A 14441-nucleotide genomic window follows, 5' to 3' on the forward strand; every position below is an offset into this window, starting at 1 on the left:
TTTATCTACCCGTGGTGGCACAGCAGTCACGGTAACCAGGTTCTTCATTATTTTAATCCCCTCGTCTCATATCTAATCAATAATGGGGACTGAACGTACTGATTCCCTTGCCTGCTCCTTAAAATCATATAGGAAGCAGTCAGCCTGCTTAATGGATGGCAGAATGTGAAATTGTGCTGCGGCTCGGTCCATCAAGTTGATGTCCTCAGGAGGTGAATCTGATGGGCGTGGCGGTGGGGTGACGGTGTAGGAATTCAATAGTCATCCAACTCATCTTGTGGAGGGGGATTATCATGTATCTCCCCATCTTCCCTTTGATTCTCCAATGAAGAGGGGTCATCTCGTGGTAGCGCAGAGTCTCGATGTAATCCTGTGGGTGATAGGTATAGGCAGATTCTGAGGTGTAGATGGGCCAAGACTGGTGGTGCAGGCTAGAACCAGAATAGAAGGCAATTGCATCTCTTCCTGCAGTCTTTGAAGTGTATAATGCAGTCTCTGAGGTTCATAATACCTTCTCGCTTGAGGGGTTTAATACTACGGGGAATAGCTCTGCTCTTCTTCCTCAAAATCATCATCTTCCTGGCATTTCGCGAATAGCTGGGAAGGACTATGCACGATTCCAAAGGGTATGTTGTCACCTGAATCCTCCATGTCCAATAGGTGAGAAGGAGGAAAAGGCGATACCTTACTAGGAGATGTTATGGCCAGTGTTAAAGTCTTTTCAGGTATTTTAAGTCTTGCCAAGGGTCCTCCCTATCTTTAAGAGTCTTTGAAGAAAAGATTCTACATACCTTACAGTCCTTTATTTGGTGGTTAGGGTAAAGGCAGTAAAAGCATTCTTTATGTGGATCATCCAGATGTAGTCTTTTTCACAGGACTTGCAAAATCTGAATAGTCCTTGTAGGAAAACGTCCCTTCTTGCATTTACCACCCTGCTAACCAGGCCCCAGCATCAGTGTTCTTTCACTAACAATGTACCATTGTTTCCACAATTGGCAATCAATCAATCAGGAATTTGTAAAGCGTACTACTCACCCGTGAGGGTCTCAAGGTGCAAGGGGGGGCAGCACACCGGTATGTCCCTTGTAAAAGATACTAGTGGTACCAGGGCCCTGTGACCAGGGAAGGTCCCTAAGGTCTTCAGCATGTGTTGTGCCACCCTAAGGGACCCCTCACCTAAAACATGCACACTGCAAGTGCAGGCTGTGTGTGTTGGTGAGGAGAAAAAGGCAAAGTCGACATAACATCCCCCTCAGGGTATCATGCACACAAAACACTGCCTAAGGCAGGGTGCACTATACCACATGTGAGGGCACAGCTGCATGAGCAGTATGCCCCTACAGTTTCTAAGTCCATTCTTAGATATTGTAAATACAGTGTGTCCATATTAAGCATATGGTCTGGAAGTTTGTCAAAACAACCTCCACAGTTCCATAATGGCTACACTGAATACTGGGAAGTTTGGTATCAAACTTATCAGAATAATAAACCCACACTGATGCCAGTGTTGGATTTATTAACAAATGTACACAGAGGGCATATTAAAGATGCCACCTGTATTTTACCCAGTCCTTCAGTGCAGGACTGACTGGTCTGTGCCAGCCTGCCACTGAGACGAATTTCTGACCCCATGGTGTGAGAGCATTTCTGCTCTCTGTGGCCAGAAACAAAGCCTGCACTGGGTGAAGGTGCTTCACACCTCCCCCCTGCAGGAACTGTAACACCTAGCGGGGAACCTCAAAGGCTCATGCTTCGTGTTACAATGCCCCAGGGAACTCCAGTTAGTGGAGATGCCCAGCCCCCAGACAAAGCCTCACTTTTGATGGCAAGTTCAGAGGGATAATTAGAAAAAACAAGGAGGAGTCACCACCTAAGCCAGGACCACCCCTAAGGTGTCCAGAGCTTAAGTGACCCCCTCCTTACAGAATCTTCCATCTAGGTTTGGAGGATCAGGGCCAATAGGGAAATGAATGTGCCGCTCCCCCTCTCCCCCAAGGGAGTGGGCCCCAGGAGGGTGTAGCCACCCTCAGGTACAGTAGCCATTGGCTACTGCCCTCTAACCCCAACAATGCCCCTAAATCTTGTATTTAAGGACTCCCTGAGCTAGTCAGATTCCTGACGACCTCACAAGAAGAAGCACTGCTTGGCAGAAAACCCAGTAGAGAAGGAAAGGAGACAACTGACTTGGTCCCAGCCCTACCAGCCTGTCTCCTGCTTCAAAGAAGCTGCAGAAGAAAAGCGACGCGTCCTGCAGGTACAGCGACCTCTGAAACACCTCCAGAGAACTGCCTGCATCACAGAGGATCAATAACTCCTGTGGACAGTGGCCCTGTCCAAAGAAGAACAGAAAAAGAAACCTCTTCTGAAGGACTCCCACCTCACTACAGAAGCGTGAGTCCAAACCACTTTGCACCAGATGCCCACGGCTCGAGTCCTGGTGGCCCAACCAACCAGAGAGGACACCCAGGTGACGGCAACCAAGTGCCACCCTGGGTTGACCTCTCCACCCCTCCACAACAACACCTGCAGAGAGAACCCCCCCCTTTGACCACGACTGCCCTGGATGAAGAAAACTGACGCCAAAGAACCCACTGCACCCGCAGCCCCCAAGCTTTTGAGAAATCGACACTGGTGCAGCGATGATCAACAGGCAGCCCTCTTCCTTGTCTGACCGGTGGTGTGCCCGAGACACCAACCCCCACAAAGGGTATCAGGGGAATGGAAGGAGCACAAGGCTGAAAAAGCACATCCACCACCTCAGCAGGTAGATGAGATGGACCCAGACTGCCCACATTAATCTTCAGGGAGGAAGGCAATGGCTCTAAAGCTTCAAATGAATAATCACCCCCACCCACTGCAAGAGGAGGTCTGCCCTCAGCATAAGAGGAAGCCATAGAGACAGATAAGGAAGGAGTGCAACACCCTCTGCAGCCAGTCTACTACAATCTCTGCACATGGTCCTGACACAACTTACTCAGAACCCAAGAAATCAGAGGGATGGGAGGAAATTCATAGTTGAGATTAAAGTTCAACTCCAGGTAGAACACATTTCACAGGGCTCCCTACGGGAGATCTGAAGGATACAGACCTTTTCTTATGAGTGGCAAACAAGCCTACTAGACGGGTGTCCCACAGAGCGAAGACGGATTTGATCACCTCTGGATGGAAACATCACTTGTGATCGGCAAATGAACACCAACTACGAACATCCACTTACACATTCATATCACCAACCTAATATCATGAGCCTGAGCCCAAGACTATGATTTCAGAGCTTCTAGGCACAAGGGACGGACATCCACATCACCCATCTTGTTGACTAACCACATCGCAGATCTATTGTCTGTTTGGACTTGGCTTGGTTAACTCCGAGGGGTGGCAGAAACGTTTGAGAGCCAGGTGGACCGCCCAGGGATCAAGTAGGTTAATTTGGGTTTTGCCAGGGTTTAGCAAAGTAATGGGGTTTTTATAATGGCTAAAAGATTATACCTATGGCCACAGCATACCAGACTTTGGCAACTGGGGCACCATGAGTAGCAGGTCAGTCTAGGTCAATGGAGGGACATCCAGTCATGACAGGCAACAACAGTATTTAAACAACATAAAACCTGTAGGAAACTGCCTGCAAAGTTTCTGTGTTGTGTTGGCATTCAACTTGTTTTTAATTTGCTAACTGCTTCTTATTCCCCACCTTTGTTGTTTTTCCTATGGTTTATGGGAGTTCTTGCTATAGACCTAAGTCTTTGATTTTGTTTTGGCTGTGTTATGTTGTTGGGATTTCCCCCTTTCCTTTGCTTGCTCAGAAGAGCCCTGACCTGTGTACATATTTTTGGACTTACTGGCTTTCCTCCCCTCTGTTTGGGTTCACCTTGGCTTGCCATTCTCAAACCGTGAGACATTCTATAACCAGAAAGTCACCCTGTATACCCATGCTGCAACTGGAAACACTACACCTGAAATACCCGCCCAAAGGAGACCTGACCTGGGCCTCTCTCTCCACTGTAGTCCTTTTTTGGAATGGGGGTTTCCTGGGGTATCCTGTATTTGGCTATGTCTAGTACACCCTTCTTGCTATGGACAGGGCCAAACTCTGGGGACTGAGGCAGCTGTCAGCTGAACTTGTTGGATAACATACGTAAAACCTAACATTTCTGCTTCAAAGGTGACTATAGCCCATCTGTTCTCCAATACATCAAGAGAATCACCCCAGATTAGGAAGGCAGCATCAACAGCCACTGTGACCACCGCAGACATCGGGTGGAAGGACTTCCAGACACCAGCCAATGCACAAGTTTCAATCTCTCCCAGCAAAATCTGAATGCTGTCCTTCAGAATTCCCCAATGCTGGGCCCACCTAAAATGAGGCATTAATGGCAAACACACAAGTGCGTTTGAGCGTGGGGCACCAAAGGGAAGATTGAGGCCACAAGACCCAAAAGGCCAATGCCAGTTGGAGCTAGAAGCACAGTCCCCCTTGCCATCCTCACCCCCCCTGCAAAAAAAGAAAAAACATCTGGATCGTAGCCTGAATGGTCCAAACAAACATGCTGAACAGGCAGGAACACCTCGAGGGAGACTGTGTCCTGATGAAGAGGAGGCACTCGTAAACCTGGAAGTGCGACTTGGTGAGATTGATGGAAAACTCCAGATCAAAAAGCAGTAAGATCATGGTCTGACACCAGATGTGTTGAGCGTGCCTTTAACAGCCAATTGGTGAGGTACAGGGACAAAAAAAATCTCTTACCTGCAAAGAAGCACCACAACCAGAACCATTATCTCTGTGTGGACAGAAGGAGCTGAATGGAAGGACTGAAAACTGACAAAATGCAGGTACCTCTTGTGCAACTGCAGGATTCCATATAAAATTAGGCATATTGCAAGTCGGCTGACTTCAACCAATCATTCTGCTCCAAAGCAAAAAGGGCCTGTGCAAAGGAAAGCATTGTGATTTTTTTCTTGTGCGAGAAGGAGTTCAGGATCCTGAATGGGATGAAGGTCCCCATATTTCTTGGAAACAAGAAAAAAAAATAGGTGTGTCAACTGTCCCCGACCATGTTCCCGGGAGCTAATTCTATAGCTCTCTTGCTCAACAGAGCGAGAACTTCCTTCTGGGGAATGAGGTCATAGTCTGCCAACATCACAGAGGGCATCAGGGGAATGGGAAGAGCATAATTCAACAATCTGAAGGACTCAACTATCCATGATAGTAGACCATCAGATTGGCAAGCTGAAGTATATCAGTCAACCTCTTGTGCGGTTTGGTGGAAGTGGCCGAAACAGTACAGTTCCTCCTACCATCAATGACCTTTGTAGCAATCACACTCCCTGCATTTATAAAAACATTGTTGGTACTGTAGGGCCTGCGAGGGCTGGCACTGCTGAAAAGACAAACCACAGGAATACTTCCTGAACTTGCAGCACTGTTGGTGAAACTGATGCATAATCTGAAAGAACGGGCCAAGACCCAATCTTGCTTGAAGCACTCCAAGGCTAAATCAGCCTACTCACAAAAGAGGCGTTCTACATCAAACAATGTCAATAGGATTTGGGTGAAAATCACTTAAGTGCACATCCAGGGATGAAGAGAGATCCCAGCTAAAGAACCCATGGACAGTACGTACCATAGAGCCCACCATATCCGGAGCAGGATGGAGAATTTATTTGGCACCATCATCCCCTGTCACATACCACTTCAGGAAAATCACCACAGAGGTGGGCAGGAAGATTAAGAACCACCAAATATGTCATTTCCCATAGGGAAACGAGTCAAGACATCTTTGGGATGGGCGAGTCATCAAGGGCTTCGGTTTCCCCAATGCTGAATGATGACAACAGGCAAGTCATCTCTCTATGTAATTGACAACAAGAGGCTTGGTGCGTTAGCCTGGGAATGGAAAATGACACAATAAGTGCCTTAGTCCCGAAACTTTCAGTGCAAATGCAAAATGTTACCTTTAAAACGGTTGCCCTATTTGAATGTATGGCCATCAACAGACAAGTAGAGGGTGTTGTACGTGAAAGCTTCTATAATGTGCAGAAAAGTGTTCTAGTAAAGGAGGACTACTGAAAAATCAATAGACTGAAAATTAGTTTCACAAGATATTTGGATCTGATTACCTTAGGTTGAGATTATTGAACAAAACTGATAGATAAGGGGAAGGGGAGTGTAAAAAAAAGACAAAGGAAGATACTACAAGCAGTCTCTGACCCCAAAGCTAAGGCCAAGCCTTTGACCCAAAACCTACAAACAGTGACATATGGTACACAAGTTGGGTAGGACAAAGGGCCCTCTATGCATGCTAGGCCCCGTGTTGAATCTCCATAGATGAAGGTTGTGCCCAGCAGTGTTTGTCTGATGACAGGGAGATCTATCAGAGGGCAAAGACACAGGCCAGGGCCTCCACCCGTCCCTTGCTGTACGTTTTTTTTCAGTGATTCATTTTTTATGCTTTAGTGATGGAGGTTTCCTATCTTTCATCCCTTCTAATATACGCTTAAACCCCCCAATCCACGACAAGTGTATCAATATGGTGTACGATCAAGAAGCCTAAACTGAGAACAACCCTCATCTGAATGAGTGTAAGTATTGTATAAACACTGAATGCATCTTACGACAGACCTAATAAAATGTAAATACCTTAGAAGTCCTACATTCTTTTCATGACCGACAGAGGATGAAGCCAACCACATGATAACCCCTCAGAATTATGTTGTATAACATGCATGATAAAACCTACCCATCACTTTCTGGATGCCACTACTGCGCAATTAGAAGCCATGCTCCTTCGCTTCAAAAAAAATTATTCAGCCATCTAACATGCCAGGTCAAGAATGCCCTAAACTATGGGACCAGGCATATTCTTTTATCTTGCTTTCGCACATTTCCCCTCTCCATCTTGTTATCTGGACAGAAGTGAGAAATTGTAATTTTCTTTGAAACAACTGTTTATTTACCCTTTGTCCATATGCTCTTCCCTGCTGGCAGATCCAAAGGACTCTCTTTTCCATAAATGGCCTTCAACTTCATCACCAACTTCGGCAAGTAGATATTGTTTTGTGTCCTGGAAAACCATATATGTTTAACTTACATATGATACACAATGGTCTTGGCACAGAAGCACTTACAAAATAAAGGTAATTCCTTAGACATGTTTATTACCAGCGTGACAAGCTTAAATAACAGCTTCAACCGGTTTTACATTGTGAAACATTTATAGTTTCAACCTGTTTTACACTGTGAAACATTTATAGCTTCAACCTGTTTTACACTGTGAAACATTTATAGCTTCTGAAAACACTTAAGCAGTCAAGACCTCACAGTTCCTTGAGAGAAAAAAAAGCAAGCAGGAAGACAGAACAGCAGCCACGTTAGTGTGTCTTGCAGAGAGGACCCCTAGACAGTAAACCTGGCGTGACGTAAAAGCTTATCAATGTCCGAGAACCACAGAACAATGTGTACCAGTTGAAGAGCTGGGAATCATGAACCAAGACAAATAAGAAAGAATGAGTGAGACTTTTAGAGAGACAGAAGTAATTATGATAACTGTATTCCATGTTTCACAACATAGCCATATTTTCCCAAATTAGCAGTCACAAGTGAATTGTTATTCACAGGATGTGTAAGACAGCCAAATCAACCATATAAAAAAACAACGGTCCACGACATCTGCCAAGAACACGCGTCACTCCATTAGATGTTTGAAAATTCACCTAATAACTTGTTATAGACAAAAGATGGCAATAAACAATTTAGTTAAATGGAATTATTTTATTGCAAAGTCAGGTTATGAAGTACATAAACTGGAACCATAAGAACAAAAGCATCTTAAGTAGCAAGGAAATCCCACAATGATCACATTTCTGAAATAGCCATCTAGGATGCAGGAAAGAAAAGAAAGTTAGAGACTTTGCGCTTTAAGCCCTGGGTACGTACCACCAATCAGAGGCCAATCGCAGGATATGGCTGTGGGTTTGTCTGCACCTTTGGTCCTTAGTATTGAAGAGAGGGCAGTAGTGCCTGGCACATACAGTGATGGACTTCAAAAGAGGCAGGCGGTTTCCTTTATGGAATGACTAACCTATTAGGGTCAAGAATTATACTACAAATGGAGCAATTATGTAAATTATAAGTAATGTACTTTACCCTGGGAGGGATGAAGGGCTGCTGGATTCAAAACCTGTTGTCTTCAGGTTTCTGTACCGGTCATCAAAACAGTTGTGAAGTCAGGATGTCAACAGCGAAAACAATGCTATGGCTGTGTATGCTGCTTTTATGTTTACTTTTGTAACTAGCATCTCATTTCAGAAGAGTGATTGTTACATAAAACAGCGTCCCTGTAAAGCTAAGCAGCCAGATAACTATAGGGCCCTTCTGACCCTCCTAGTATATGTATGTATGTATGTATGGTATGTATGACTGTGGTATTTGTATTGCACAAACCTAGCACAAAGACAGCAGCTCTCCGTGCAGGGTCAAAAGGTAAAAACATGCAGGGAATGTGAAACTGAAAGGGTAGCTGGTTCCTAAGATCAAGAGTGGTCTGATACTGCATCGTCATCCATCTTTCCTTAAAGAGTTGTGCGTCTTTAGCTCATCCCTAAATTGAAGCACCATTAGTGCAAGCTGATCAATACACTAATGTTGCTCCAAATCCTAGATGCATGGATGAGGAAAGCGGTAACCGTGTTTTTCCTTTTTTGTAGTTCGTTGTCCCGTCAGATGGTGCTGAGGCTGCTGATATGTTGAGCACCACTGGAGGTGGAGTCTGTCGGCCAGATAGGCATGGTGTGCCGACTGTGATGGCTTTGCGGATAATGCATCTGGGTTTGAAGATGATCTGGGACAGCTAAAAGGAGCTAGAGGATTTTCTTCCTTGGTTGACAAAGTAACAAATGACTCATCTAGGGTTCATTAATATGTTTTAAACATAAAACTGCATGTGCTCGGGACCACTGTGCAACAAATAATTTATTATGTTATTCTTGGGCGGCCTCAGTATGAAGAAATGTAAGGTACTGGAATAAATGTTTGCTAATCTGAAATAAAAAAACAGTATTAATTACACCCTTCAGTCTATTCCACCACCCAAATTTGGTATAACCATATGCCATCCTCTTGAATGGCAGCCTCTAACCAATGCCATTGTGGAAGTGAGTGCAAGCTTCATTTGTTTGAAAGCAACAAAAAAAAAGAATGTAAATGTCATTTGCACATACGGCATGTGTTGCCATGCTGATGCACATCTTGCTTAGTCACCTCTCTGTGGCCTAAGTGTGATTGTGATTAGCCATTCCACGTGACCTGTGTCCCTGACTTTCATAGATGAATTCAAATATTGTGCATCAACTCAGGCATAAGTGAAAGTGTCTCCAGACATGGGCTGTCAGCACTAGCTATTACCCCCAGAGCATTGACTTTATATCTAGCCTTGAGTCTGGACATTTGAAAGTAAACCGTCCCTTATGTCTGCAGACAGTGGTATCCCTACTGTGCTTAGCCTATCTCCCTGTACCCGCCCAAGCGGATCACCCTATATTGTTATAAGGACTCTCACCCTCTGGTGTTCAAGTTGCATGCTTCATCAAAGAGTCCTTGTCTAGATACCTCGTGTTTCAGGACGTACTCAACCTTGTTAGCCAATAGAGCTCCTTGTTTGTTGGCTGGGATCCTAGATTTAAAATAGTGCAGGGTGTCCTCAGGGTTAATATTATTTTCACAGATACCATGATGGAGTTGAAACAGGTGGGCTCTATGTCCCTGGGTCAATATGTTGTAGCCATTACATTAATGCCTCACCAGGCCACTAGGCTTTCATCAAGACTTCACAATCCTGTTTGTGTGCAACCTCTCATACACTAGGTATCTGGACAAGGACTTCATGATGAAGCATGCCACCTGGAGTCCATGAGGGTGAGAGTTCTTTTAACACCATAGGGTGTTCTCCTTGGGCAGGGACAGAGATAAGCTAAACATGGTAGATGTTCCCTCCTACTGTTTTTGAGTGGTTAGATGTTTGAAAGGAGAGCAAAGACTGAATCACTTCTCACTCCCTCCTTCTTGGCTTGGAATAGAGTGTAGGCAATGGTCCACAATGAGCTATGGTGCAATACCATGGATTACATACCGCTGTCAGCAGACAATAATGCCTGCATACATCCCACTTATTTTGCAATGCATCCATGCTGTTTGAGGTAGTATGCAGTGGGCTCCCAAACCACTGTGCCACCCCAACTTCTCTTGCAGCCCGGAAACAATCTAAGAGACCTTATGCAAGCTATATACTCCACTCTTTCCAACCCTTTTGCCCCCCTCCATTTACCACAACTCAGCTACCAACAGAAGAAAACCCAATTTGAGGTTGTGTGCAAGTCATAGTTTTCCAGGCCAGAATGTTATAGGTTATTGATTTCTAATGCAGAAAGCAGGCTGGAAAACCAAAAGCCTTTTGTGCCCGACAGACAACTGATCATGGCTCCGGGATCATAAAAGTGCAGTGGTAGGTACTACAGTAGATCAGATAAACAGAATGAGCTTCCTGGTGTACACAGCTTTTGTTTCACTTTGATCCCACAGATTAGGGTTCAACTCCCTCACTATAATCATTCATCTACCAACAGTCTTCCAAGGCTTCTGTCGTCGTCTCAAGTCCGGACTCGTGTCAACTGCGCCTGTGAACGAGACGGTACAGTTAGAAAAGATTCATAATTGTGCTCCCCATTTCTAACATAGTAGTGTTATGCATGTGAACCCTGGCAGAATGCTTTGTGGTGCCCATATGCTTCAACATTCTCTTTTGATCTCATCATATCCAAAAATCAGCCCTGTCTGAACACTCACCTATTGGAGAGTTTACTCACCACCAAACCGAGACACAGCAACAATATGAAAGTTACTGTACTATTGTAAAACATACAATTACTCATCATTCGTCCTACTTTCATCACAAATGGGCATTAACTGAAACTCCAATTTATTGTAAATAGGATTCTGCATCTACCTCCAGAACATTCTTAAATAAAGCGAATTGCACCATTTCTATACTTGCCTAAGATTTAATACATACCTAGGTTTTGGATATTTATTTTTTGTGGTATTGTGGTGTCGCTTCAGCTGTGTGATGTTCACCGCTATCATCAGCCATAGGGATCATCCATCTCTGCTGCCATCAAATATTTTCCAGCCTGCAGTCGGGTCATAAAGCTGCACAGTCTGATCAATCTCCCCAAAACATTCCAGTATGCGACTAACCAGAAGGATCAAGCTAACCTAACTGATCTAGCGCAGAAAATTGACTTCTTAAAGTCTTTTAGGTATTACAGGCATTGCACTACCCATGGACTAAACACAATGTGGCAAAGCAATCCACATCAACTACCAGGGTTTGTATAATCACACTAGCAACCAATAGGGCCCTGTAGTACTAGCAGAGAACTCAGTGCCCTAAATAGAAAAACCTAGACAATACCAATACCTGAGACAGGTGATTTACAGGGCGTGGTAAAAACTTCCTATTCTGACTTCTCAAGCAGGAACATAACATGCAGAATCAGTATTTACCATACCAATTTCATGTTTCGCCTTTCCCCCCCCCCCAGAAACTCTCATTAAATATTTTGCCATTTTTTTGCTGGAAAAACCTGCTTGGTATTCATACCCACATGCAAACTCCTTTTTATATAGGGATTGGCAATTTCCCAACTACTCATAACCAGAGGCTCGGGATTTAAGCATCTGGATTCATGGTCAATGTTCCACTGGATGATTCCTACTAGCAATCTTTCCAAAGGGACACTCCACCCTTCCCCATTAGTATGGAGGTGCTCACGCGATGAACGGTCTAAGTGTGCAGCTGTAACTTCAGCAATCTTCAAGGCTGTCAACTCTTGGAGGATCTCTCAGCAGTTCACGCTACCACTCACAATAATGACATATATACACACTGCACACAAAGACAAATGTCAATGCTGTCTCTACACATCCCCGCTACAGTTTCTGATATTTTTTCCAGGGAAGATATCGAGCACAATTATTCATTCACAGTTTCTGTACTGACTCACTTACCATTTACTCTAGATAATGAATTACACATCGCTATTCTTTGCCCACATCCAACAATTTATGTGTAACCTGACTTCTCAAACTGGTATTATCTCAGACCTGAGATAATGGACATGAGACATGGGCCCCTTGCTCTGCCTAAGGAATCACACTTACTCTTATCCAAAGCAAGAATGAAATCACCCTGGGCAACATGTAGGCCATAAGGAGTTAAATGGAACTCAGCTGTGCAGAGTATTCCACCTGAACTGGAAACCCGTTCCATATAAGGGTTTCCAACTCACCGTTTGATAGTGACTCTTCACCAGGTTGCCCTGAGACAAGGGATGAAACCATGAGGCACATGGCAGCACCATGTAAGTGGGCAGGCCTGTAAGAAGAGTCAGAGCCTTTTCACAACTTATCAGTGACTCCCACTGTTGACACAGGTAAAAACATGCCATTTATGAGGGTACTGACTGGATTTGCGTACACTGTGTTTATTATGGATTTAGTCCTCCTTACAATTCATTACATCTTAAATCTTTTGGCTGATAACCCAATACTTTATTTATTCACTTATAAAATCAGTTATTATGTGGAGTGAGTACTGTGCAGCCTATTTGTTTTCTTTTGTATATGGTAATGTTTATTATACTTGCATTAAACTCAATTAAAAGAGTTTAAAAGAAACATAAAAAAAGAAAATCGGTTATTGTAAATGACCAAGCATTGGAAAGCTTTTCCATCACTAGACTTTCTTGGCACATAACTGTCTGCAGGGCCAAAGAAGCTCACTGTTGATGGTAATGGTGCTGTGGCATGGTCTATGGTGAGTCCTATGAAACGCCTAACTGTCCAAATCAACTGGCAATGGATGAAACACAGCCCATCTATGTGGAACGTTGGATAATAACAAAAATTCCACTTACACTAGATATTCCAATCGATTAGGCAAAGCTGGGTACAGGCAGTCTCACTCAACCACTCAAAGCAATAAAGTAGCCACTGAGGACTTTGTCCTACAATATTATGTTAAAAGATATAGAATTAGCCTATAAAATAAAATTATCATGACCCCTTGGATGCATGTCCAATTGTAGACAAACCGGGTTATCCTTTAAACAAGAATGGTTACAGCATAGTATATCATGTACTGGGGAAACCAATAGGTTTCGCCTATGCGATATCTATTGATTTTGCCAATGTTTTTTTTTTTTTCTCTTAGACATGCTGCACAGCATCGCAGGCTGCCATGCAACATGCCTTAAACTGAAAAAAATGGCTATGATGTGGCTAGTGTAGACCGCATCATTGCGCTTTTTTATTCTTTACTTTCAGCCCTGTTGCTCAGCATCAGGGGGCCCCAGGGGTAGGAGGGAGGAAGCAGCAATATAAGCAACACAATGGAAGTGCAGGGAGGAGGGCGGAAGCAGCAACAGGGAGAGTTGTGCAGAAGGGAAGCAATATGAAAGAAGAGAAGGGGAGAGGGAGGAGAGTAGCAACAATGGAATGGACAGTGAAAGGAGGGGGGGGAGCAAGTGAAGGAAGTGTGGAGGAGGGCGAAAGCAGCAACAGAATAAGGGCGGGGGAACAAGCAACACAAGGGAATGCAAACCCATGAACTCAGAGTGCATGGCAAAAAGTTAAATAAATATATATATATAATTTTTTTTTACCTGCAGTAGCGCAGGGCAGGAAAGTATTTTTCCTTACAACACATGTTTTTCTCTTCACCTGCGAAGAGTTGGACAGTGCCGGAACATATCATGTGGGATGAGGACTAGATAAGAGTTCACAAGGCTGAGAATGTTTTTATCAGAGTAATGTACAAGTCTGTGTCAAAACAAACATTTGCAGCCTGGCCAGCTCCTACAGGTGTTTTCGACGCAGAGGAAGTACAGTCAGCATTTAATTTCATAACAGAACCACCTTCTTGAGGTGGTTTAAGGTATAAAAGACAGGGAGACTTGCCACTAAGTCTGGAGCTCGCCTGTGAAGCGGACTCACTGCCCAGGTTCTGATTTGTGATCCCAATCGGGGGCCTCTTGCCCTGGCTGATCAACGGTTCCCTAGTCGCACTGGCGAGGATGATGTCAACAACACTCATGGTGATGTATTTTAAATCTTAATTATTTAGCTTATGTACAAATGCCCTGTTAACACATTGCACATTTCTTTTTCAGTCTTTACCACTTGATACATACATTTATCTTTGTATATTCACATGTTCTACTGCATTTGATTTATAGGTCCATTCTCATATATTTGTATGACTTATTTGATATTTAAGAAGTGCCTTAATAAATTCATTATTTAGACTAAGAGTGCTGAATTCTTTTGGCATTGTGTCCTCTTAGTTTAAGTGAGAGCAATACACACGGCAGGGACAACATTGAAGCCT

The 14441-nt window shown here is 44.0% G+C and overlaps 1 protein-coding gene across 2 annotated transcripts in view; it reads right to left on the reverse strand.

Annotated features, from left to right (window-relative positions):
* Positions 1 to 14441, reverse strand: part of LOC138296807 (exportin-5-like) — a 1394731-nt gene that overhangs the window by 722613 nt on the left and 657677 nt on the right. For both annotated transcript variants that reach the window (XM_069236253.1, XM_069236252.1), the window contains exon 21: positions 6955 to 7061. In XM_069236253.1, coding sequence (XP_069092354.1) covers positions 6955 to 7061 — 107 coding nt within the window. The remainder of the gene's footprint in view (positions 1 to 6954; positions 7062 to 14441) is intronic.

This window comes from Pleurodeles waltl, chromosome 5, assembly GCF_031143425.1.
Source record: "Pleurodeles waltl isolate 20211129_DDA chromosome 5, aPleWal1.hap1.20221129, whole genome shotgun sequence".
Taxonomy (NCBI): Eukaryota; Metazoa; Chordata; class Amphibia; order Caudata; family Salamandridae; genus Pleurodeles; species Pleurodeles waltl.